The sequence below is a fragment of the Haliotis asinina genome, chromosome 2 (assembly GCF_037392515.1).
Source record: "Haliotis asinina isolate JCU_RB_2024 chromosome 2, JCU_Hal_asi_v2, whole genome shotgun sequence".
Lineage (NCBI taxonomy): Eukaryota > Metazoa > Mollusca > Gastropoda > Lepetellida > Haliotidae > Haliotis > Haliotis asinina.
The window spans coordinates 26157295-26182465 of NC_090281.1; the positions used below are offsets into that span (position 1 = coordinate 26157295).

At 38.5% G+C, this 25171-nt stretch overlaps 2 protein-coding genes across 2 annotated transcripts in view; both read left to right on the forward strand.

Annotated features, from left to right (window-relative positions):
- LOC137273488 (LIM domain transcription factor LMO4.1-like) overlaps positions 1-25171 on the forward strand; it is a 235968-nt gene that overhangs the window by 209233 nt on the left and 1564 nt on the right. The window lies entirely within an intron of this gene.
- LOC137273481 (uncharacterized) overlaps positions 5528-25171 on the forward strand; it is a 64432-nt gene continuing 44788 nt past the window's right edge. Inside the window, exon 1 of the mRNA XM_067806189.1 lies at positions 5528-8073. Coding sequence (XP_067662290.1) covers positions 5845-8073 — 2229 coding nt within the window. The 5' untranslated portion in view covers positions 5528-5844. The remainder of the gene's footprint in view (positions 8074-25171) is intronic.

Below are 25171 nucleotides of genomic sequence, written 5' to 3' on the forward strand. Positions count from 1 at the left end.
CACATCTAGTGTCCCCCGCCCTGATGTTACAGGAATATTTCTCAAAAGGACTCAAACCTAAACTCACTCACTCACGCATTGACAATAACTTTGGGGGAATTATTTGTTCAGTGAAGCACAATTTCTCGGCACCACGTTATCAGAACAACAAATAGACATGAATACACTAATACATGTAGCGCCTATAGTTTTTGGACATTTTCATTAATATAGACTATTATTTACAATAACATACAGAATGTATGGAATAAAAAATTACAATGCTGTGTAAAGGAGTTGAAAGCCAAAGAATGGGACTATAATTCTACGCAGTTATTTTATATTGTAAACCAAAAGTTACTGTGTTCTGTAATCTGATTGGTTGAAAAACATGATTAAATGGTATTAGATTCCCGGAAACTGAAAGACTATTCACCGCGTATTGACACGTAAACAATTGTTTTGTTGTGTCATCAACAGTGGTGACGTCATTCAAATCATATTGTGACGTAAAGTTAGAATGCCGTCACAAATGAGCAACTCCAAATGCTACCATGAGAACCAGCTGAAACGGCCAGCTGATGACACTTCACTGCTGTGTCCGTATTCGATGTAAACGAGTGCAGACACTAAAACCCCTTTGGTTTACTTTTGTGTTTACAATGTCGATAAACATCATGTGTTGGCCAATTTCCGGGTGTTATTGAGTCTTTGAGGCACGGGAATATTTCATTTGGAACCTCCGGCTGACGCCGTCGGTTCCAAATGCATTCCCGTGCTTCAAATACTCAATAACACCCGGAAATTGGCCAACACATGATGTTTATCTCCTTATTATTTGTTTCTTTCAATTATATCTGTATTACAGACGACGCGACAGTCTAAATAAGTCACCACGCAACGCCATCACTCGTTTTGTTGTATATTTTACGTGCGCATACTACAGTCTCGAATAATTAGATTAAGGCTGTACTTATTACCTCCCTCTATTCACAGTCTATTCATGCCTCGTTTTTCACAACGGTCAGTACCATCTGCTTCCCAGTCTGCAGACTTCTATCAAACCTGACCCTGAACCCGTAAGCATCTTTCACACCGTCTTTGCGACATCGCCTTCAATTTGTCACGTGCACCAGTTTCTAAAGGTTTTCAGTCTGTATTGACCACTTGCTCCTACAGGCTCCTTTACACCTATTTCTAATTAAAAGGAATCAAGGAGAATCGCCCGGAGGAAAACTATTTCCAAAAGTCGAACCGCATTCGTGAGAGAATGTCAAAATAAACAATATTTTCAAGTTTTGTGTTAAAGAGTGTGGTTTTGCTGGTGACTCTAATGCTATCTGACGCTTCAGTGACTGGTGACCACGTTTTCACGTGATTCGTCGGTGTTCTGACCGCGCGCCATTTTGGAGAGCAGTCGCTCATCCGAAATGTATTCTAGCAGCACTCGAAATGATCCGACACATTTAAAGAATATTCCACCTGAATTCCAGCAGCAATCGAGATACTTTCAGACTCATTCGAGGCGCATTCGGGACCTTATGACAGGATTTGATGTGGCTTGCCGTTTCATTCTTCCTCGAATGCGTTGAGAATACTTAGAATGCATGAAGTTGGAATGCAGAAAGAGTTTTCATCATGTAGTTATAATGCTCTTCAAGTACCGTTCGATATTTTCCACTTTGAATGTACCTCGAAGAAAGTTTTGAACATGTTATACGATAAGGCTGCATAAAAAAATGCAAAACATTTGACAATGGAGGAACACATTATTTTTCTCACAGAAGTACAGTTTAGCACGTGGTAATGAGTTGTAGATTCAGTCACACTCGTTCTTACGGACACTCATTAAAGACAAAACAAATTTTTGTAAATGACAATAAAAATTGTTACGCGTACAAATCAAAGTGACAGGCTAATGCCCGAGAAACATTTCACTTTTTTTTATTTAGCCTATAAGGTATTAGAATGTAGTTCGAATTTCCATGAATGCCCAGGAATTTTCATTCCAACTGCATTCCATCTCAAGGGTAACAGGGGCGCATAAGGAACACATGGCCCTATGCAGTTGAATATTTCAACAGTACGTAAAATTTGTTCCACTTAATACTGTGCATTCTTTCGACACATGTAAACAACACCCACAAACATAAAGCTATTGAATCAGAAACAACACATACATGACAACACTATCTATAAATTAGTTTATTATGCAATTATAAAGTTATCAAATGAAAGTAAGTTATCAAATTATATACGCTCCAATCAGCACACACTACGGTTATAATTTGAATGTGGGTGTGTCTACAAGTCCACTTCTTTTTCTTTAAAAATGTACATTTTTTCTACTTCGATCCGAATGATAAGTATTTGAATTAAACTGGTGATAGTTTCTACCAGCAGTAACCACGGAAGCATCATATAGATGCAAAGACATATCTGGTGGCCTACAGAATTAGAGAATAAGACCCATATATTCAAACTGATTTTACATTTGATGATTTTAGGTACATACGCAGATGTGATACTGATGACATCATGAACGTCATCGAATTGTGTCACACTCATGGCTCGATGCTCCTGCGACTCGTGAAGGTCGCGGGGTAGCATAGATAGGCCTTCAGCAATTCATGCTTGCCAAAAAAGGCGACTATACTTGTCGTAAGAGGCGACTAACAGGATCGGGTGGTCAGGCTTGCTAACTTGGTTGACACATGTCAACGGTTCCCAGTTGCGCAGATCAATGCTCATGCTGTTGATCACTGGATTATGTGGCCAAGTCTCGATTTATTACAGACTCCCACCATATGGCTGGAATATTGCTGAGTGCGGCGTAAAACTAAACTCACTCACTCACTGACTATATCACCCAACGAAAGAAAATGTATCATGTGATCATGACTTTCTTCAGTGCTAAAATATATTTCTGTGATAGTTCATGGGTCACGCCGTGAGCTTTGAGTTATCAACACAATGCCTTTATGTGAGCACCACCAAAGATTTAAAGCATGTACGCTTACACTATTGACGTACAACCGTACATAACCGCACGCTTCTTTCCGCTTCCGAAGCCGCGCCATTCTACAATACAAGGGATTCAAAACCAGCCTTCTTCCAAAACATTATTGCATTTATCCAAACAAAGACAAACGGGGACCATTGTTTTCCTAAAACATTAGTAAGATTAATAATTTTCAGATTTTGTATTCTTTGTATTGAAAAATCGAGACAAGTATACGCAGGATGTTCATATATTATTTAAAATTAGAATAAACGAACGTTTCTCCTAAGTGAGTGATTTCAGTTTTTCGCCATTTTAGAAATATTACAGCAAAATCACAAGAGAAACCAGAAATAGGTTTCACGCATTGTACCCATGTGGGGAAAAGAACCAGAGTTCTATTTTGGAATGTAGTAATAAAGCCGTGAACCAAAGGCGTGAGACTTGGCAGGTGTGTAACACACGCGCCTCACCCTCATCAACCTACTTTGGTTTGGCTCCTTTTTAATACACCCTTTAATCTGCCTCTGTCTTCCATGATGTGTGTACATTGTTACTCAGTCACCCACCCTCGAGTTGAATATTGTTCTGCACCGGTGCCATCATGAACACATGAGCATCTTTTATAATCTTGTCTTGGCCCACGTATAATACAGACACGGGCGTAAAATCTGCTGAATCATGTTCTTCTGTTAACTTTCCTGTTTTGAAAAACGAAAGGTTGACTGTCGAAGACTAAGACCTTTTACGTCTGTTTCAGTAAGATTTGCTGTACACATGTGAATATGGTTTGGGCCCTTTTTAAGCATTATTCCAGCAATTTCACGGAGTGGAGCATCAGAATGGAGCCTCACATATTAAACCCACGGGGTAAATCGCACGGGTCGAACGACTGTTGTGCGAATGCTGCTTCCAAAGGCTACCCAGCCAGCGAAACTGGTTTGCATGTATGGCTGGTAATGTGAAGGTTCGTGTGTGCGTGTGTGCGTGTGTGCGTGTGTGCGTGTTCAGTAACGCCCGTGGAAGAACTGTCGTGTCGATGTCGCACCTTGCTGAGTCAACACTTTTATGACCAACCTTTAGCATAAAAAAATACGCAACGTCACGCATCCGGGACTTGAAACCTGCTTTAAGCTCTAGGTGCGTTCTACGATGTAAGTGGACACTTACTGAATACTAAAACAGATTTTCGTGCTGCAAATCCTAACCTACCTATTTTCGTACTTGTCGTGATTGTGTGTTGAGTAAAAGCATGCGCTGATTGAATGAGCAACATATATCTGATAAATCACCATACAAAAGCAGGGAATGTAAGCGAGTGTAATTAACTCTCAGGGGCGTAGCTACCATTATATCCTCTATATACCTATATACATTTCTATGAAAACTGCATATGCTTACTTTTTGTGACGCCATAGTTATTAAATATTGTGACGTCATAAGAGACATGGGGCGGTCCGTTTGAACCCACTCACGGACAGGTGCTCGTATGAATGATGGCCACGAGAGTGAAGAACATGATATATATAGCTAAACATGACTGGTCCGGGGTCTGATTCAAGCATCTATAAGAATTATATCACAACACTATTTTGGAATGTTTTAAACAAAGTATTGTATTCGTTCGCAGTATGTGACATACTTCGGGTTCATCTACATAATAGTAGAGGTAGAGCTTGGGGGTTTAATCATTAGTTTTCAGTTATCAGTTTTATCATTTTTATGGGTGATTTTTGTTTAAACTATGATTCAAACTGCCAGAAACTTCAGTGGTATTGTTAACACATAAATCTTACTTCGGTCATCGTTGTTTCCGTATTTTTTCCCATTCAAATACAAACACTGTTATGAATCCAATGCATTACACTATATTATTCATCTTCCTTTAAGGCATATATCGAATTAACACACCAAAATAGTTTTGGAATAATGTAGTATCCCCAATCTATCAAAATATAAACAAATCAGACTAATAATTTAGAAAATTTATACACATCATCACATGTAAAGGTTGCTGCAAATAGTAACTTCTTTGAGTGGCATTTTATGATTTAGAAGTTGGTGGGATGAACAGCGGGGCAAGTTCTATGGGTATACAACTTATGCTTGGTAGCAACAACACATAAATGTCGCTTACGTTATTAATAAAGACGTTTATATCCATAGAACTTTCTCGTTATTAAAAAAGTAATAATGAAAAAAACCAGCTCCTCGATACCGGTAGCAGCGAGATCCTATTTCATGTGCCGCACATGTTCCATGTTTTGTACCCAACAGTGCGATAGTCTGATAAAGAACAAAGTGAGTTTCGTGGCCACATAAAACCTCTAATGTTTATTGACAAGGGCCCTAATTAGTCACCTTACGGTTCAGTGCACCCCCGGGATGAAAAGAACCTGTAGTACGGCTGGGTTAACACTCTACCCAGAACAATTGATGTCTTGGGCGGGGCCTCTTGAATGAATCACCGATCTTAGCTTACAGTTGTGGGTCAAAGGTTGAGCGACGTTTTACTTGAATTTGCTTCCCCCTTAAGATCTGTGGCTGTAGTGTGCGCTGTTACTAAACCAGGGGAACATTCCCCATTTCGCATTGATTTTCTCTAACGCCGGGGAGATCTTTAACAACTTCTTTACGCGGGCAGCGCGAGACAGTCGCATCGCTATTCACCACATGCGACCTTCACCTTGGATGGCATGTACTCTGCTCTAGTGTGACGTCAAAATTTCCCCTCCTTCCTCCGAGGCGAGACACACACTTCACCGGCGGAAGAAACAAAACACAACAGAGACCCCCAAACTGGATATATGTGAACGATGGACAGAAATTAAGGATATTTAACTGGTGGTGAATCATTCTTATGTATGCCTGGTGTTGTTGATATGGCATCAGTTCCGACATGGCCACAGCCGAGTCTGTCAGCGACCGGATCAGAAGACATTGACAGGTTTCGTTCAACATGGAGACGGGAGGGTGAAGAACGAAACAGGGTAACTAGTGACTCTATAATCGTGAATGGGATCCGACCTGGGGGTGACAAATGTGTAGACGAACAGGACACTAACACTTCAATCATGGCAGAGGAACGTAAGGTGGGACAGTTGAATGATTCTGATCATATTGTGTCAGTTCACAACAATCCTTTTTTCAAAACTTATGGGATTCGAACCCAGCGCCCGGAGAGCCGTGTGGATGATTTGAGTGTGCACGAGGGATCTGGAGCTCTTAGATCAGCAAATATCAAAGAAAATGATGGTGTACTTGATGATGATGAACCACAGGTATACAAGCCTGGATCAGGATTTGTACACAAACTTATGGGCAAGTTCTCTTCTCTCTCTACAAGGGACGACTACAGCTACAGACCCAAAAGAACTTCAAGTTTGGAAAACCTTTTAGACGATCACAGACGTGATGCACGTAATAAAAATGATGTTCCCAGACGTGTCCAAGAAGGATTGTCTAGCTTCAGTAAGAGTGTTGAAAATGTTAACCACATGAGTAAACCTCTTCGCCCACTTAGGGTACCTACTTACCGTTCAGTTTCAGAGTCAAGTGATAAAAAATCTAAAGTTACATCTCCGAGAGAATCAGCAGATGCAGCTTTCTTAGGCCGAGAGGACATTATTATCATTGAAAAAGAACAATCGGAGAAACAAGACCAAAAAGTATCTCAGGCATTGGATAGTCCTGGAAAATTCAGTGGACCCCAGGTGATAAGTTTGAAGGATGACACTAGCAATATTGATGAGCTTCCAAAACCCAATACAGTTCTCAGTGTGCGCAGCATGTTTGAAAAGCCGACACCCACCCCTCCTATGCCAGTGTACACAACAGCCACAGGGCCTGTCGTTGTTTCGCCAACAAATAATTTGAAAAGCCCGCCTTTCTCTTCACACAAGATTGTTAGCAAAGTTTCACCGTCTGTATCTACAGAGTCTACACAAAGTAGTGTTTCCAAGGCAACAGAGGCAGCATCTGGGTCATCAAAAAAGCGCATGGCTCCGCAACCACCTGTCGGAGCACAGTTAGATCAGAAGAGTGGTTTGCCAACACCACGACCTCGGTCAAGACAGAGTCCTGTTATTGCTGTGGCCCCTTTCGTTAACGACACAAATTTGGTCAATCAAGATACAGAAGTTATCAAAAGTGGAAATAACTCGAAAGTCGAATCAGGCGGTATTTGGCCTGAAGAATCAGTGGCTAAGATCTTTGACTCATCTGCTGTTATAAAAGCACCAAAAGCTCCAGTGCGAGCATCTAAAACTAAACAGTATTCAGCTTCAACTTTTAAAGAGACCTCTGAAACACAAAGCACAAACTCCTCTACAAAATCCAACTCAGATTTAAAGATGGACAAGGAGAAGCCGTCAGAGGCTGATACAAAAACAAGCATCAATGGAACCAGCTCAAATGGTGGTTCTCCAGCAGTGGAACCAGTCTATCAACAAGAACCAAGCTCAAGGATTCAAACAAGTGTTCGTTATGAAAGCAATTCGAAATTTGATAATATATTTCCAAGTGAAAAATCCATTAATGACTTGGATACCCATTTGGATTTACATACGCAAAACGAAACTCCCGTTGAATGTCTGCCCGAGGGATCTGGACCAATGAAGGGAATTCCACGCTTTATATCAGAACGGTTAAAGAAAGATGGGAACCAGACAGGACATCATCAATCATCGGTCGTAAATAATTCTTCTAGTCAAGAGGGAAACAGTATACGATCATCCCCTTCTCAGTCAGAGGCAGATCTCCCAGTAGTAAGAAAGCGCAAGAATAATGCACCAATAGAAGAGCCGCCAGAACCACAAGAAACTAACAACCTTTTAAATTTTAGAAAAAATCTAAAATCAGTTTCAGAATCTAAAAAACCAGTGTCTCAGGTTTTTGATACAAGTCAAATTGTCCGGACACCTGTAAACCACATTCCAAGACTGGATCTATCTAGTATTACTGATGATCAGCGTAATGGCTTTCACCCGCAGGAGGGGTACAAACCCACGGATATTAAACCGTGCACGATCATCTTCATCGGTGCCAATGTTAAGACGGGTCGGTCGCTACTAGACAAGAAGAAAGTGACAAAGGTAAGTCACTACATCACAGGTTTACAATCAGCTGTATTTGCAGTGGTGTGGCATAGTGTTGGAAGCATTTTTGCTGGTTAATACCCAGGTTCTATTCCCCAATGGGTAAAGTGATTACTTCAGGTCCATACAATGGACTGGTTGTTTCAAGTTTACTTCATTCACTGTAGATCAGATTTGTTTGCTTGTTTGGGAGAAAGTTTTAAGTATTTTTACTTGATATCACTGCAAATTTTAGAATCAGGAAGTGAAATATTTTTGCTTAGATGACAAGTCATTTTATGATGTATACAGTTTTAGTCAGTGCTTGAGAGAGTGATTTTATTGCTCAATAGTTTTCAACTAGGTTGTAAGATATGTTATTATGTATTGAGGAAAACAGTGTTAGGAGAGATTTTCAAATGCCTCGTTGTCATCTAATACATGTAAAGTGTATTAGGTTACTGTGTGACTCAGTTCAGTGTACAGTGAAATGGTGTACAGTTTGCAGTCAGCTGGTGTACAGTATGACACATATGGTGAAGAACACCTGTGTCAAGATATGCCGTATTATCAGATATTTACCAGTCAATTGTTTTGTGAAGATTAGGTCTTTGTTTAAGGATAGGCAATGTCGCTGATGAATTATCGTGAACATGCTAAAACCATTTAAATACGTAATCAGTCATGTGACGGTGTCTTGACAACTTTCATGTTCTAAGGGACATAAGATGTGGATTTTCAAGTTTTTTTCTCTTTGTCCCTTCTCCCATCATGAACATGTGTTAATGTCCCATTCATTTCTTGACAAACAGGTGCCCCCTAGCCTCCCCCCTCTCGTGCTTTCCCCCTCCCCCCTCCCACCATTGTGGTCAATGAGGCATGCAGAATATTATGTAGTTGCACCCATGTCATAATGTAGAGAGCTGTTAGGTAATCACTTGTTTCAAGAATGCCCATTGATTATTCATCTGTTAAAACAATTGCCATTGGTCAATATGCCTGGGGGTACACACCCCGGGCATGTTGAGAATGTAAATGCTGACAGCTATATACAAGGTTTAATGACTTGATCAACAGGTATCAGTAGTGGGAGACATACTGTAAGCAACATGCACCTACAACAGTATTTATTCAATGTATTGAGTGTACTGCTAGCTCTAACCAGCATGTATAGATGTAAATAGAGCTCTCTTTGTCATTAATAAAACAGTCATGTTTGCATGTGGAATAAAGGGATTTATTATATTTAAGCTAGGGCTGTACTTACAAAAGCAAAGAGCTAATTGGCCAACATATATTTGGAAAGAAATCTTTTTCCATTTCATGAGATAGATTCAAAATGTGTCTGCTTTCTGTTTTTTTTCAATATTTGATAGCTAATTAGCTCGATATTAATTATTTCAGCTAGTAAACATATCTGAGTCATGTTTAAGTTTATGAGAATATGACACTTGAGGCACAGAATCTGTCATGATATGTTATATACTGTGTCAGGTCACATGCCTTGGCAGAGCTCTAGCCAAGCCACATAAGTTTGTAAAAGATTTTAAACAGATCTTTATTTACCAATCAAGTGCAGGCATCATGCATAGATTAACTCTTCTGCAGTGCACAATGGATGTCAAAAGGTCATGTGTCTTGGTTATTGTTGATTAGACATTCATTTCTGTTTTGTACTGGTACGTTACCTGTTTGGGGTAACAAATATACAGGTATGAATAATCCTCAAACAGTTTCTAAAGAAGAATTAGGTTTAAAAATTTTTTTTCCTTGGTGTGAAAATAGCCAATAGGCTGGACCTGTCGAAGGAGAGATATACCCCCCACAAACTGTCAATGATTAGTTTTCTTTATCTTTTGTTCAGATAAATCACCCTATTTATGATACTTTGCTTGCTGAGTCAATACTTCTATTCCTGTCCTTGATGCACTTCAGCTTTCTACCTTCATTAAACTTACATACTGTTGAAAGTTTATCTTATGTTTATCACTCACTAACCCGTTCACTCTAGTCAAGGATGTTGTGGTAACTTTGTTGTTAAGGTGTTCATTCATCACGCTATAGACCTGGGTTTGATTCCCCACTTGGGTACAGTGTTTAAAGCCCATTTCTGGTGTCCCTTATCGTGATATTGCTGGAATATTGCTCAAATGGGCGTAAAACTTACCTCACTCGCTCAGTTTTGTCAAATGCTCTTTTGCAAACATACATACCACAAACATTTTTACATATTCAAATCTGGATCCAACAAACCATTGTTGCAACAAGACAATTGTGTTTCTTCATTTAATCTGACAATTATTCTAGGTCCCCTGAGATTCATTTTGCACTGCATTCATGCCTTGAATTCAACTCCTTGTGGCTTTGTCTGACACTGCACCAGAGCTCTGCTGTGATCAAGAATAGAATTTGTGTTAATGACCAACATAGTTAGAATTTCATAATGGTCGCAATCTGTGTTCTGGGTGATTGTCATTGCAGTTAAACCAATTAAGCTTGAGTGGATTGATGTCATTATCAGGTATGGTGGTGGAGCTATGTGGTCGCACGAATTACACTGTACTATATGTCAGGAAACAAAGAGGTGATATGTTTGTATGTTGTCTGAATGTAATAGGTCAAAGATACCTTGTGAATTACACAGGAACCAACCGTTCATCACAGACAACAATGCTAACCTATCGGCCGGCCAAAGAATAAATTCAAGCTGTGATGAAAAGAATTTGTGTTGAGTGATGAGGGATTCAGTAGTGTGGCAGTGTGTGAAATTTTCTCTGTTCCTATGGTCCCAGGCTTGTAAAAATTCATCAGGACCACTATATGATAAGTTTGCAGTAGTCCGGGTTCGATTCTCCACATCAGTGAGACATGATATGTGGATCCCATATCTGGTGTCTTCATCATTGTAGTGTTGGAATATCCCCTTGAACCTCATTGTGAAATGTATTCACTCTTCATGCTGGAGACCCAGATTGCATCCTTGACATGAACACTGTGAATTCCCTTCTTGCTGCCCATGGCTGTTGCTACTATATTCACTCAGTCCAAGTTATCCTTGACTGACACGTTATGATTTAGTCTACAGCTTTGCTAAATGTGATAATCTTTGCTAATTAGCAGAGAAGTTTGATGTTAACAGTACTTACAGTAAAATGTTTCAGGGATATGTTCTATGCAGAAATAGCCTCTACCAGCCATGTGCTTGTGAGCTGGATTATTTTTGTAACTCTTGCTATAGAATTGTTGATATCTGCCTTAGTGTCAAACAGCATGTCCATTAATCAATCCCAAAAGTTTACTAGCCCAATAATAGTGTTTGAAATACTACAGTGCAGAAATCAGCATCCAGTGCACAGAATGTGTAGAATGGATGCAGAAACTGTGACCAACTACTTTTGATTAAGTAAATATGGGGGTTCTTATGAATATACCTACTTTAGGCAAAAATGATCCATTAAACAAGTTGCAATATTAACATTATATTGGACAAACATATGTTTGCGGAAGGTCATCTATATGAGAACTAGGAGGTGAAATTCTCTCGATCAGGAAAAATATTAATGTATTTCAGTTTTTTATTCAACTGGACCCTTGAAGATCAGGTTAGAATTGATCTTCAGTAACCCATTCTTGTCGTAGGAAGTGACTAAAGGCGGCGGGTGATCAGGCTGATTTGGTAGACACATGTCATTGCTTCTCATTTGCATTGGTTGATGCTCATGCTGTTAAACAATGGATTGTATGAGCCAAGCTTGTTAATTTACAGACCGCTGTCGTAGGTGCAATGTTGCTGAGTGCAGCGTTAAACTAAACCCACTCACTCATGATTCAGCAGGCCTCTGATTGAACTTTGTATTCCACTACTGACAGTGACACACCTTCAGACTGTATTCTGTACATGTGATTAGTGAATGTATTCCAACTTCATTCTTCAATGAACCATCACAGTTGTGTCCATAATCAGATTGGTATCAGTGTATCATGAGCTAGAGGCTAATCTGTAATTTCTTGTGTCACGTACTGTGATTGTACAGCGATAAGCTGATAACCTAGGATATAAGCTGGTTGACACTTCCCTATCTTGACAGACAATAGCAGCTTTAGATATTTGTAAACCAGTTGTTTTTGTATACCATTCAGAAAACATTGGGGATACTGGATTCACAAGATTGATAGACTGCAGATGATGAAGTAAGGGAAGAAGCAGAGGATGAAGAGAAATCAAGGGAGAATTGTGTCAGTTTATTCTGTCCCATTGGAAATGTTTTATCTGTATGGATATATATGGCTTTTTCTCATATGCATTGGCACTGGCTAGCGGCATGAATATCAGCTATTTTTTTTTAATGATATTTATGAATTTGGGTTTGAGTTTTAACTCTTTACTCAGCATTATTCCAGCTATAACATGGCAGAAAATACATGGGTCTGGATCAGACTATTCTATGATTGACATGAGTATTGATCTATGCAGTTAACATAGTTAGCATACTAAGCAAGACCATCATTTGGTCAGCCTTTAATAAGATCCAAACACTAAATCAGTCAAATTCGTCCATTATTTCAATGAAATATCCAAACTGGCGTTGAGGGTAACATAGAAATATTTATGATTTGACATGATTCCTAAACATTTTTTCAGACGTAAATCAAATGTTTTACTTTGTATAGTGTTCTGAGCATGTTTGTAATCCTGAGCTGTTAATGAACAATCATTTCAGGATTAACATCCTATTATATTGGTTATGTGATCATGATTAAGTCATGGTTTCAGTCCTCCACCTGTTGGACAGCTTGAGAGTCTTTAGCCTGCTCCATACAGTGATGTATTGATGGTTATTGATCAGCCAGGTGTAACTTCGTGTACAAAGTTGTTTACTCTGGCACATGTTGACAGTTTGAGGGGACCCAGCTCTTAGACTTGATAATCAAGCATGTTGAATGCTGCAATGTAATCTTGGCTGTTGTTGGTATTTGAGAACCAGTTGTGAAATTTGCATTTTTGTTCCAATGTTTTCTTTGAAGCTATTTGAAGACTTGGACTAATCTTGAGCATTACTTGAGATGAATGTTCTTTTTGAATATTTCATTGAGGTTTTCATTTTGGGTATTGTTTTTGATATCATGATTCAATGTTTAATGGACAGTGCTTGAATGTTATGGGTACTTGATGTAACTGCTCCTTCAGAATTGGGTAACTTAGTGGTCAAAGTGCTCGCATGTCATGCTGAAGGCCTGGGTTCAATTCCCCACATGGGTACAATGTGTGAAGCCCATTTCTGGAGTCCCCTGCCTTGATATTGCTAAGAGTGGAATAAAACACTCACTCACTCACTCACTCACTCACTCACTCACTCACTCACTCACTCACTCACTCACTCACTCACTCACTCACTCACTCACTCACTCACTCACTCACTCACTCACTCACTCATGTTTCTAACACCTTTTGTCCTGTTTATTACTTTTTTCTCAACTGGAGATGCAGAAAAATATGGAATTTTAAAACCGGTTTTTGACCGATTTTTATTCATAGCCATTATTTGGCATACTTATGAGGGACAGAGGCCAATGAGATTCTTATCTTAACTTCCTGTTTCACTTGTGAAATTTTTGCTGTTTGATCTGTGTACGAAGTAACAGAATAAACATCGCCCTGCTTCTAATTTGACACCATAAATCTTGTGACATGACACCCATAAGAGTTACACAACTGATAGAAAACGTAATTGGAAAAGACAGATAAGAATCAGGCAACGCGTATATTATGAAATAATAAACCTAGTAATATTGTGAACAGTTGTAAGGACACTAGTAGTACAAACCATAAATGTGTGCTAGGAAACTCCTGTGACTCTGTGGTATGAATATCTCTTCAATCACATGACTCGGGTACCTTTTCATAGGTACGCTTCCTGCTCAGTCAGCCACATGCTGTTTTATAACCAGAATTAATCATGATGTGAGCAATGTTATAATAAATTGATATTGTAAGTGATAAATTGCTGTTTTGCCTCGTTGGGTGAAAAAGTGGTTACCATGGAAACCAAATTTGATGAATATCTTCAGTGTGGGAGGTGAAATTAACCTGAAAAAAACTCTTTATGGCACAGGTCAATATGGTGATGTTACTGAATCTACAGAAATACGTACTGGTTGATTTATTTGCAGTCATTTGGTTGTATTCCATTATTCAGTCAGCTCTGTATCCACGGTTTGTATTTTCCTGATCCTTGTTTGTGTTATAATGGCAGTTGTGGCATAGCCTTGAAATAGTACATTCTATGCCTCTATGCCTTAGTAACTCATAGTCAGTGATACCATGGTGGTAGAGTTTAACATACAAAGATACATTAGAGGATACTAAACGATCTTCCGTGTAATACCATTTTTGTTAAGAGTTAATGATTTGGTATCAAACGAGGGAAAGTTTGATACCAAATCACTAACAAGTTTAATGAAAATGGTATTTCATGGAAGTGAGTTTAGTATTCTGTTTATTACTCGCCAGCATAAATTGACAGAAACTGCAGTGAAATTGCCTACAGTGTGAGGACTCTCTGCTCTCCGCGAGTCAAGCAAGGTCTATTAAAATTGTGACAGCGACATTAGCATTATGACATCACAATTTTGAACCATTTTGACGTCATACATCAAGCAGTATTACACTAGTGTAATATTGCTGTAAAAATATTACACTGCAGTATTTTCCATATGTGAGTAATAAAAAATTATTTGTATCTATTTTAGAATGCAGTAATAAAAGGTTCAAATAAGAAGTCAAGGTAATTATTGGTATTTCCTTTGAGGTGTTCTCCCACAACTGATACCATCCACCTATGTTTTTTTCATTGAAATATATGTGTGACTACCATCAACAGACCATGCACTAGGATCCAGCCTAGAGACTTTGTATTACATGAACACAGCCCATTGTAAGTCTTAGCAATCATGATAAGAATTAGAGCATACAGAAAGCTTGAAGTTACACTTCAGCTTAAATCATGTCTGAACGGCAGATGTAAATTTAGATTGGAGGCCGATCCCCTCTATTTCTGAGGATGGTTCTGTCACACTGACACAGACTACAGTTTTTTTGATCAGAGTTGTGACATGACTCTCAATTATGTTGATGTCTCTTGCATGGCAAACCATCACAATATTTAACAGTCAGTTCATTAATTCAAAAACACTACATAGAACTGATAATGACAAGAACAGTTTTCCAAAAGTATTTGTTAAAATTTTCAGCATTTGAAACTTGCCTGAAATGTAGACAGTCCTGTGAAGAACAGTTTGAGATTTCAAACAAAAGACGAGCAGAAGTTTAAGTAGTCTGCCGTACAGACCCTACAGCAAATATAACGTCAGTGCAAGTCTAGAAAATGTGGCAAGTCTAGATTTCCTTAGCTTCTGAAAATGAAGAAAGTCTCAGGGTTCCATGTCATTATAATATTTTTTACTGTGAACTTTGTTTTAGTGAAATATGTTCATTTCAGAGACTAGTTGTTAGTCTAGTGTTTGAGAAGTATTCCACTCCCTTAAAAGGATTATATTTTATATTAGATTCAATGATAGATCACAATGTATCAGTAGTTTTTCAGTCAGTTGGAATCAGAGAAGGTTTTATATTTGTGTTATTTACTGATTGTAAATTTTGTGATGTTATACATATTATTTTTTCTGTTGGGAAACTGTTCATCCTTCCACAGGGGCACAGAAAAGGTGGTCGTAAGCAAACAAACTTAAATTCTTGACAAAACAACCCAATCAAATTTGGGGCCTTTTCCAAGACAACGCCCTTCTGTTGAAATATCGTATGAAAAGGCTTGCTACCTCAAAGATTTGTCAGTATTGGCCATAGCAAAAATATGTATTCAGGGCAAAGATGATAATATTACTTCAAAGAGCAGGTTTATTACCATGAAGCAAGTTTTCAAAAGAGAAACTTAAACATTTGTTGTGTAAGAGACTATGGCTGATTCTGTGTTCGCAGTAAATGTGATCTGATTTTGATGCTGTGGAAGTTTTGTGCCAAGCAACATTTTACTCTGAGACCAGTCTTATTGAACTGTAGAAAGTGTCTGTTGATTTAATATTGTAAGGTATAATGGCTTCCCCATATCAGCCATTGTCCTTTAGTTTATAACAGCGAGTGCAAGACAGCTGGTCATCGATAGGCTGAGATGTTCAATGTAGAGACACAATATTAGACTATTGTACCTTAACCTGCAGGTCAGAGAGATTGTTAGTCCCTTTCATAAGGAGGTGTTTACGTTGCAGACATGGTATACGACAATTTGTATCCTGACCAGTACATCTGTATATGCACTACACAGGAAAAGATGTCTGTTATACAGACAGGGTGATGGGGTTAGCTTAAAGTATTTGCTAAAAGTCCATTACTCCATATATTATTTCCAGATCATACATTTAAGCAGAGTCAATATTAACTTGGTTGCTAATGTGTCTTTGTACCCCAACAAAGTGAATCATTGCTCATAATATCACTAAGCAGTGATATTAAGATAGTTATTTACAGGCCGTTGTCCTATTGCCTGAAAAACCAACTGTAACATGGTTCTGGGCAAATATACTGTTAATTTGATCCTACAAAAAACTTTTGAGTTAGACTGATGTAATACCTGTTGTGTAATCTTGCAAAGCTGCTTACTGTAATCTGCTGCTTGTTGACTCAGTTACTTAATTAGCATAATTAACAATAAGACGATTAGAAGATCTCTTCTTTTCAATGTAATTAATACCACTGGGAGGTGTGAGACTACTTCCAGCCTGTGGTATTATGTGAAACATGATGCTCAAATTCAGCATAGGCTACCACTGTTTCCAGTATGATATGTTATTGCTGGACAATAATGACTTTGAGATTAAGGTGAAAGTTCAAAGTTGTACTCTTGAGCCATGTTGATATTTATGTATATACCATTCCTTTGTAAATTACAAACTACTTTGCATACCAATCATATTGACCAACTTACAGTGCCAGTTGTCCATGTCACCCAGCCCATTGATCATCCCTGCCCACTGTCTAGCTCACCCACCTCATTGTCAGGTTTATTCAACCTGTTATCATATGGTTATTCAAGTGATTCAGCTCATTGTTCGGCTAACCCTGCCCATTCTCTAACTCACCAAGGCCATTGTTGGACTTTTACCAGCTCACCCTGACTTTTCTACCAGCTCACCCCGCCTTCCCTCCCCCCCCCCCCCCCCCACCCCCCCGCTTTCTCTCCTCACTGTCTGGCTCAGCCATGCCATTGTCAAGATTACTCAACCCATTGTTTCAGTAATCCACCTCATTGTCCAGCTGAGCCATGCCATTGTCATGTCTACTTAACCATTGCCTTAATAGAGCAGACCATTGTCCAACTAAACCTGAGACATTGTCCATCTGAGCCAGCCTATTGTTCATGTCACCAAGCCCTTTGTCATGCCCACGCAGGCCACTGTCAAGTTTACTCAACCCATTGTTCCTGTAATCCTGTCCAACTGAGCTAGCCTATTGTTCAACTCACCATGCCTATTGTCCAGCTCACCAATTGTATTGTCCAATTTACTGAGCCCATTTTTCCTTTAGTCCATCCATTTGCACAATTTGTCCGGCATATTGTTCAGCTCTCCTTGCTCTTTGAGCCCTCCAGGGCATTTGCTCTTGGTACTTTATGACTTTTAAAGGGTAACTTACTGCCGAGGAAGTATTTCAACTCTGTTTCCTCAAACTATTTGTTCTGATATTCAGGTACATGACAAGTCTCATAAATCAACCACATGCAAATTATTCCCATTGCACATGCTGCAAATGTATCTTCCTTGTCACCTGACTCATTTAGTTCATGATACCAGCCACATACCCTCTTATCAAGGAAATCTTTCTTATTTTACAACTAGAGATGAAATTTGTTTATCCTTATTGCATGGAATGTAGCATGCTACATTATGTTGTTAAAATGCAATCTCAGTTACTAAACAGGAATTAAATCCAGGAGTATTTATCATGGACAACTCAATTTTTTTTAAACATCAGACTTTTTTTTCAAAATATATCTTTGATTAAATATAAATGATTAAATAAAATGAATATATCTGGTATCCTTATTATTCTGGAACAATTTGAAAACATATTTTATTTTTTTTTGGTGAAAATTGGCCATGTAAATGAAAAAAAGTTGTGTATATTTATGCATTTGATCAGCAAACACAACAAAGGTATTGTTTGGATTTAAATATCATTTAGTGTCTTGAGCTCAAAACACATTACACCTCCAAAACGTAATGTGATTTTGTGTATACATTATGTCAGGATAGATAGAGTTCTTAAAGAACATTTTAGCTTCACCCCATCCATCTTATTCCTGACACAGTTTGTTGGGACAAATCTGAAGCTTCTTTGGTCTTTGACATAGTTTGTTATATAGGTCAGGTGTATACAGCAGTTATACTCCACCCATAAGAGATAGGTAGTAGCAGGGTCATTGTTCACATACCATCCGTATACCTGCAGTCACAAGATCACCTGCAATACTCACAGGTAGTGGGAGATCGTTAGCATTCCTCACGTGATCCCAGGTGACATTAGGCCTTTGTGTAGATCTCGTAACTTACCGTATCAAATATACACTGGTAGGAGCGTGGGCCATTTGATATGGGGATTGTGTTGGGTGGCTGAGTCTGTGCTAGATGTATAAATGCCGGGGATCATGTGATAGATGTATGATGCAGATGCTCATGACCTTGTTAAAGATGTGTAGTGTAAATGTTTGGGACCATGTGATAAATGTATGATATAAATGTGTGATATTAATGTTTGGGACTGTATGATAAATGTATGACATAAATGTGTGATTTTGGTACGATATAGATGTTTGGAACCATCTGATAAATGTATGATGTAAAAGTGTGGTATAAATCTTTGGGACTATGTGATAAATTTGTCATATAAATGTTTTGGATCATGTGATAAGTATATAATATATGTATTTTCGACGATGTGGTAAATATGTAATATGATATATTTGGGACAATGTGATAAATGTATGATATAAATGTTTGGAACCATCTGGTAGATGTATGATGTAGATGTTTTTGGATCATGTGGTTCATTTTACGTGTAAATGTTTAGGAACCTGTTTGTTACAGAATCTTGGGACCATGCAGGTTTGGTATGTAGTATGGATGTTCAGGACCATGTAGATCATGTTTGGTAGAGATATTGATGTGATAAAACTGTTTAATATATTGGTGCTTCTGTGACTGTGAAGAAATGTTTGATACAGACTGTGATTACTTTAAAATGTGACAGCTTTGGAGGGTCAGAGAGTATTGCCAACAAACTGCATTTATGAAGCTGGGCCTAGATTTTCAGAGCTCTGTTAGTGTTAAGATAGCTGTAAGTGCCATACATTAACATTACCTTATAGCAATCTTAACACTAAGAGATCTTTCGAAAATCTAGGCCTTGGAATATTGATGACTGCTCAATTAAATTATGAATATAAAATGTGAAACTGCAGTCAAGTGTCCAGATCCTCCCTTTGTTCCTTAATGAATCTGTGCAAGTGAGCAAGTCTTCAGGCTATTCTTGCACACTGTACTGATTCCACAATTTTCAGAGATAGCATGGAACTGATTGGTCTGAGTGATCCAGAAATAGAAGTGGTTTGTAAAGGAGACACTTCAAGTATTGTACAGCATGCATAGTTAATCATCAACAGCTGGTTTAACAGGAGACAGTGATGGTGATTGAGACAAATGAAATGGTATGGAATATTCTGGATCAGTGTGTGTGAACCAAATTTATGGATAGAAGCATGATCATGTGAATTTTGAAAATTGTAACCACTGTTTTTACAAGAAATATTTTTTAGAAGCATATTTGGGAAAATGTGGTGGTTCAAGCAGTTCTGTTCAAATCCTAAAACAATTATTAACATTATGACCTTATTGAAAGTTGCTTCATCTGTAGGACACAGGTGTTACCAGTTTAATTTATAGGAGAAAGGGAGAGTTAATTTCGGTTCATTTCTCCCAGTTTTGTTATAACTCCTCCAGTAAATTTAAATGTAATCATACCAATAGCAAAGAAATGCACAAATTCAGGGATGTACCTGTTTCTTTTCTCCAGGGTCTAGATGAGCCTAATGCCAGGTGATCCTCGAATTACAGATATTCCAGTACAGGCTATCATCAATATTTACTTTCTATTTTTCAAAGTTAAATTCTTCTTACATTGTGGTAATGCGTCAAACCAATAATAGAGGCATTTGTATGTGACTTGGGTTAAGTATTTGTTTTGATGCAGTGAGAGAACATATGTACAGCTTTGATGCAGTGAGAGAACATATGTACACTGGAATTTGTCTATTAAGGACTAGGACCAACTCAGTTGTCGGGATTATAAAGCAGTCCGGATTAGACAGCTTTTGTTCATTAGCATGCTTGCTGTCATGATGAATTACCTCCCATTGTTAAATTCAAACATTAGCTTAAATGGTTCTTTTGTTTTTTATTTATACTTGATATATTATTTATACTTTCATTGGAAAAGTTATTAACATGAACTGCGTCTGCCTCTGTAAATTTCCGCTTAATACATAGTTCTCAGTCATTTAACCTTTGTGAACAGACGTAAATGAGATGTTTAAAATAATTGAGAGAGGCCAGATTATAAGCATACTTTAATGATAGATTAAGAACAATATTGCAGGGACTCTGAGAGTAGTCCAGATTATTGAGAAAACCGGATTTGACAGATTTGACTGTACATATAGTACATGTATATTATACAAATCCACAATTAGGGTCTGAAAACATTGTCCTGCCTTGGACACTTCATGATCCAGAATAAACTCTGAAATCATGCCTTGAGCACTTTAACAGTTTTAACTTGCATCTATGTAGAATCTGTTAATTCATGCCCAGTAGCAGTTGTGCCAATACGATTCACAACCATGTCATATTTGACAGAGGGTTCGTCGTCAGCTACTGCCGTGTTGCATATCAATGGTGGATCACCAGAGGTTGAACTTTAGTACTCACTCACCTGCTTTGAACGAGGCAGGTGGACAGGTACACTATGGACTGTTCCATGCAGCACTTGTCGGTTAACGAGGCTGGTAAAAACTTTCTATTGTTGTCATTATTGCACCTTTGCATGTCTGGCACAGGTTTAATTCTCTTGTCTTTCATCAATATCAGCCTGGAATGCTCGATGTAATTGTTTATGGGAAGGTAAATTTAGTGGAATTTTCCTTGGGGGTCTGTTTTGAACCATAGATGTGATAGGCAAATCACTCTTCTATGAGAAGGAAATCTATCCAGTGTTTCAGAGAAAATATTTTGAAGATCAATACAGTGCATAGTAACATGACATGTTGTTAACATGACATGCCTAAATAGCAATATTCACCATGACGACCTACTTAAAAACATATCTAAATTCTAACCAAGGGTATTATCCTTCATTTGTCTGGGTATGAGTTATAGATATATACCAGCAACACATCTGTTTGTGAGGCGTATCAACCTAAATACATAAGTCGAAACAAAATGTTATGCACTAGGCCTAGATTTTCAAAGCTCTCTTACCTCTAAGATAGGCATAAGTTAGTATTAATGTGTGGCACTAATGACTATCTTAGTGCTTAGACAACATTTAAATATCTAGGCCCTGGTAAGCTGTCCGAATGTAATAAATACTAGTTGTAGGGGAAGGGTTTTGAATTCGGCCCCTGAATCGGACATTATATTGGTGTAAAGAGAGGTGATGGTAACTGATCCTCAGTAACATAACCCTGAATGACAGATCAGTGTTCACGAATTGTGTCTGACCCTCTGACAAATCTGGCTGATTTGCCAACAATCAGAGAGAAGTCCCCAACCTGCTGGCCCCAGTATCTGACTGAATATATCACAATAACTTTGTCTGAAGTTGTTATTCGTGGCATGTGACATTTTTTTTCACTGTTTATTAATTTATGTTTATAATGTTTGTCATTATATAATGTTAATAATTTCAAAGCCAATTAAGAGAAATGTTAGATCTGAAATGTGTGTTGAATTTTATTCTGTGGGTCCGGTGAATTTTCAGTGGGTCAGACATACTTCTGAAACTTACAGGACCGAATGTCCTCTTACTTTGCATTACCTTTCGTGAACACTGACAGATGCTGAACTGACTGTATCAGGGAACTTCAGCTTCTTCAGACTCACTGGTGGAGGGATGTAGACTTGCTTTGAATCTGCTGTGTGTCCTATCACACAGATTAGATGACCGCTGCCCTGTTGAATCTAAGTTAACAGTCAAGAAAACATCTGATCAACAAACATATATGACGTGGTGTAATGGACTCAATGGCTTATGAAAGACATACAAATGTAACAGCAAAAACCGACAATGACACCAGGTGCTTGCCATAAACTAAAAGGGTAAGCATATCCAGTGTTGACCCCAAACAGTATCTCAGTGTATAAACAGCAGCTCTGGAGATGTTTCATTGTCCATTCTTGGAAAGTGTCCTTGTCCAGTATCTCAAACCACCTGCTCAATGATGATGATTCAATTACCAGTAGAAACTACTTCATTTTGAATGGTTTGTCATCTGAACTTAACTTTGTTCAATAAATATTTTTTTTACTATTTTGCCAGTAGATTTTAACACCTTAATGTTTACATTGATGGATGAATATTAGTGTCGTGAGTCAGTGGAACCACTATCTGATGCCTCCCAGTTTCTTCCGCCATAGCGGTACGCCTTTCCTGTGTCACTCAATATGCACTGTTGTGATCACACTGGTGTGAAGTGCCTTCAGCCTGGAGACACAGCACCTCCCTTTCCCACACCACTACTTACACATGTGCTGGTACACCAATTGTTAAAAACTCTGATTAGTGTTCTAAAGATTTAGCACACCCTACTTTGAAGTTGAACTAAATTTGCTGAGATGGGCTTGGTGATGGATGGGTGTACTGACAATCAGTCCTTAGTCTCAGTGGCCTTTGTTAAAGTATCTGAATCCTTATTTCTAGGGTTACATCTATATGTTTGTTGGACTGCTAGATTTCACCTTGTTAGACTTGTGTGTTACGTCTACATCTGTCTACACTAGTTTCTTTCCAAGATCAGAGAAGTTTCATGAAAAAGGAGAGGGGGTGAAGTCTACAGTGATCTGGCAAGTCGAAATTGTTCTGGGATCTATTTGCATTGGTGTGGTTTTTCTTCATCCCTTTATTGCACTCTGCCTTCCTCTCTCTCTTTCAGACATACATACTTGCAACACTAGTGTTGCAGTGGGAGAGAATTGGGTGGGAATAAGGGTAGCAGTAGGCTGTTGTAGATAGGGTTGGTCTGTGTCACTTGTGTGTGTGTTTTGCTGTTTTGTATGTGGTGTAGTGTCTTGTGGTTTAGCGTTTGTGCAATATTCTGAGTATTTATCTACATATATTTTTCACATCAGATAACTATTTTGGGGACAAATCTAAGTCTGCTGTCTGCATCTACTTTTGAAGTTTTCCTGTTGTGTATCATTCACAACTTCCTCCCCTACCTGAAACAGTGCACCTGCACCACTTCTGGTTTCCTTCGCACCAGGAGGACACACCCAGGATATAACTGGAATAGTGCTTACTGACATCTCATGTTGTCTGTGCTGTGTCTTCATTCCATGCAAGCAGCTTCATTTACAAAATTATGACGAAGGTCACGAGGTCAGTGTCCTGTTGTACACTGCTTCAAGAAGTGAGACAGTGGTTGATGTCCTGCTGTCTAGATAGTCCAGACCTGGACTTCCTGTTTACATGTTGCTGTACATCATCCACAGATGATGAGCAAGTTGGTTATTCAATGAATTGAATCATTCTTGCTAGGTCTGGCAATAATCCAGGGCAGTTCTACTTGAATATAACTTTGACAGTAGACATTGTACATACATATTTATAGTCTTCCTTTAATATCACTTGTATCACATGCCCGGTGTTCACATTACTCTTGCAGGATTTCTAACAGATCAGGGTGGTGGTGTAGCCTTATGGTGAAGGCGTTTTCTTGTCATGGTGAAGACCTGGGTTCGATCCTGGCTTGAATACAATGTGTGAATCCCATTTCTGTGATGTGGGAATATTGCAAATGGGGCTTAAGTCTAAACTCACTCACTCACTTAAATAGATCAGTCTTCAACTGAAAAGTATTTAGCTGGATTTCCACTCAATTTGAAAATATATTTAATGTCTTTGAAACAAAATGAACTGAATCATAAGAGTCCCGCTAGACTAACACTGAGTCTTTGAATACATTTTATAGAGAAAAAAAACCCCATATATATTGTAAATGAGCCTCAGTGACCTAGACTTGCTTCATTTAGCATTGCAGCGCAGAAAGGAAAAAAATAGTTAAGGGACTGTGGGACAGACTAGAATTTTGTGAGTGCCGTTTCAAAGGATGGGTTGTAGTTGTGTTTGTGTTTTTTCTAGGGTAATCCTGGCCAGCAGGATGTGTTTGGGAAGCCATGAGCGAAACCTCGACCACATCGTTGTTTGTCCGCTATCCCCCTCTTGGATCATGAACATATTTAGTCAGAAGGCTCGGTCTAACTCGTGTCACAATACATCGGGATAAGATTTAATCATGCTTCATCGCAGGATTTGATGCAGTTAAAATAAACAGGTTGGAAAATCTGTATATTGAAATCAAATTGTTTGCATGGCAGATGTGTTTTTGATATGTTCATTTTTTTTCAGGAGTCAGTGCAGTGGTATGATGCGATGATGATGATGATGATGAGATGATTCAAACTGTTGGAAGTATTGAAGGGAATAATATGTATAACAGATAATACCATTCCTTCAACCGTGGCGTATCTGTGTATTGTATGTAATCCTTAGGCACTGATCCAAATACATTAAGGATTGTGAATGTTTTGGGAGATAACAAAACACTGATGTTATACAAATATCTTCCTTTCCCCTTTCTCTCACCCCACCATCTCCCCTCCCACCCAATATTCTTGATTCATATTTTGTTTGCTTAGTTTATATGAAATAACTTTCACAGAATTATATTGAATGTTGACTATGAACAACCAATAGACATTTTGTTTTATA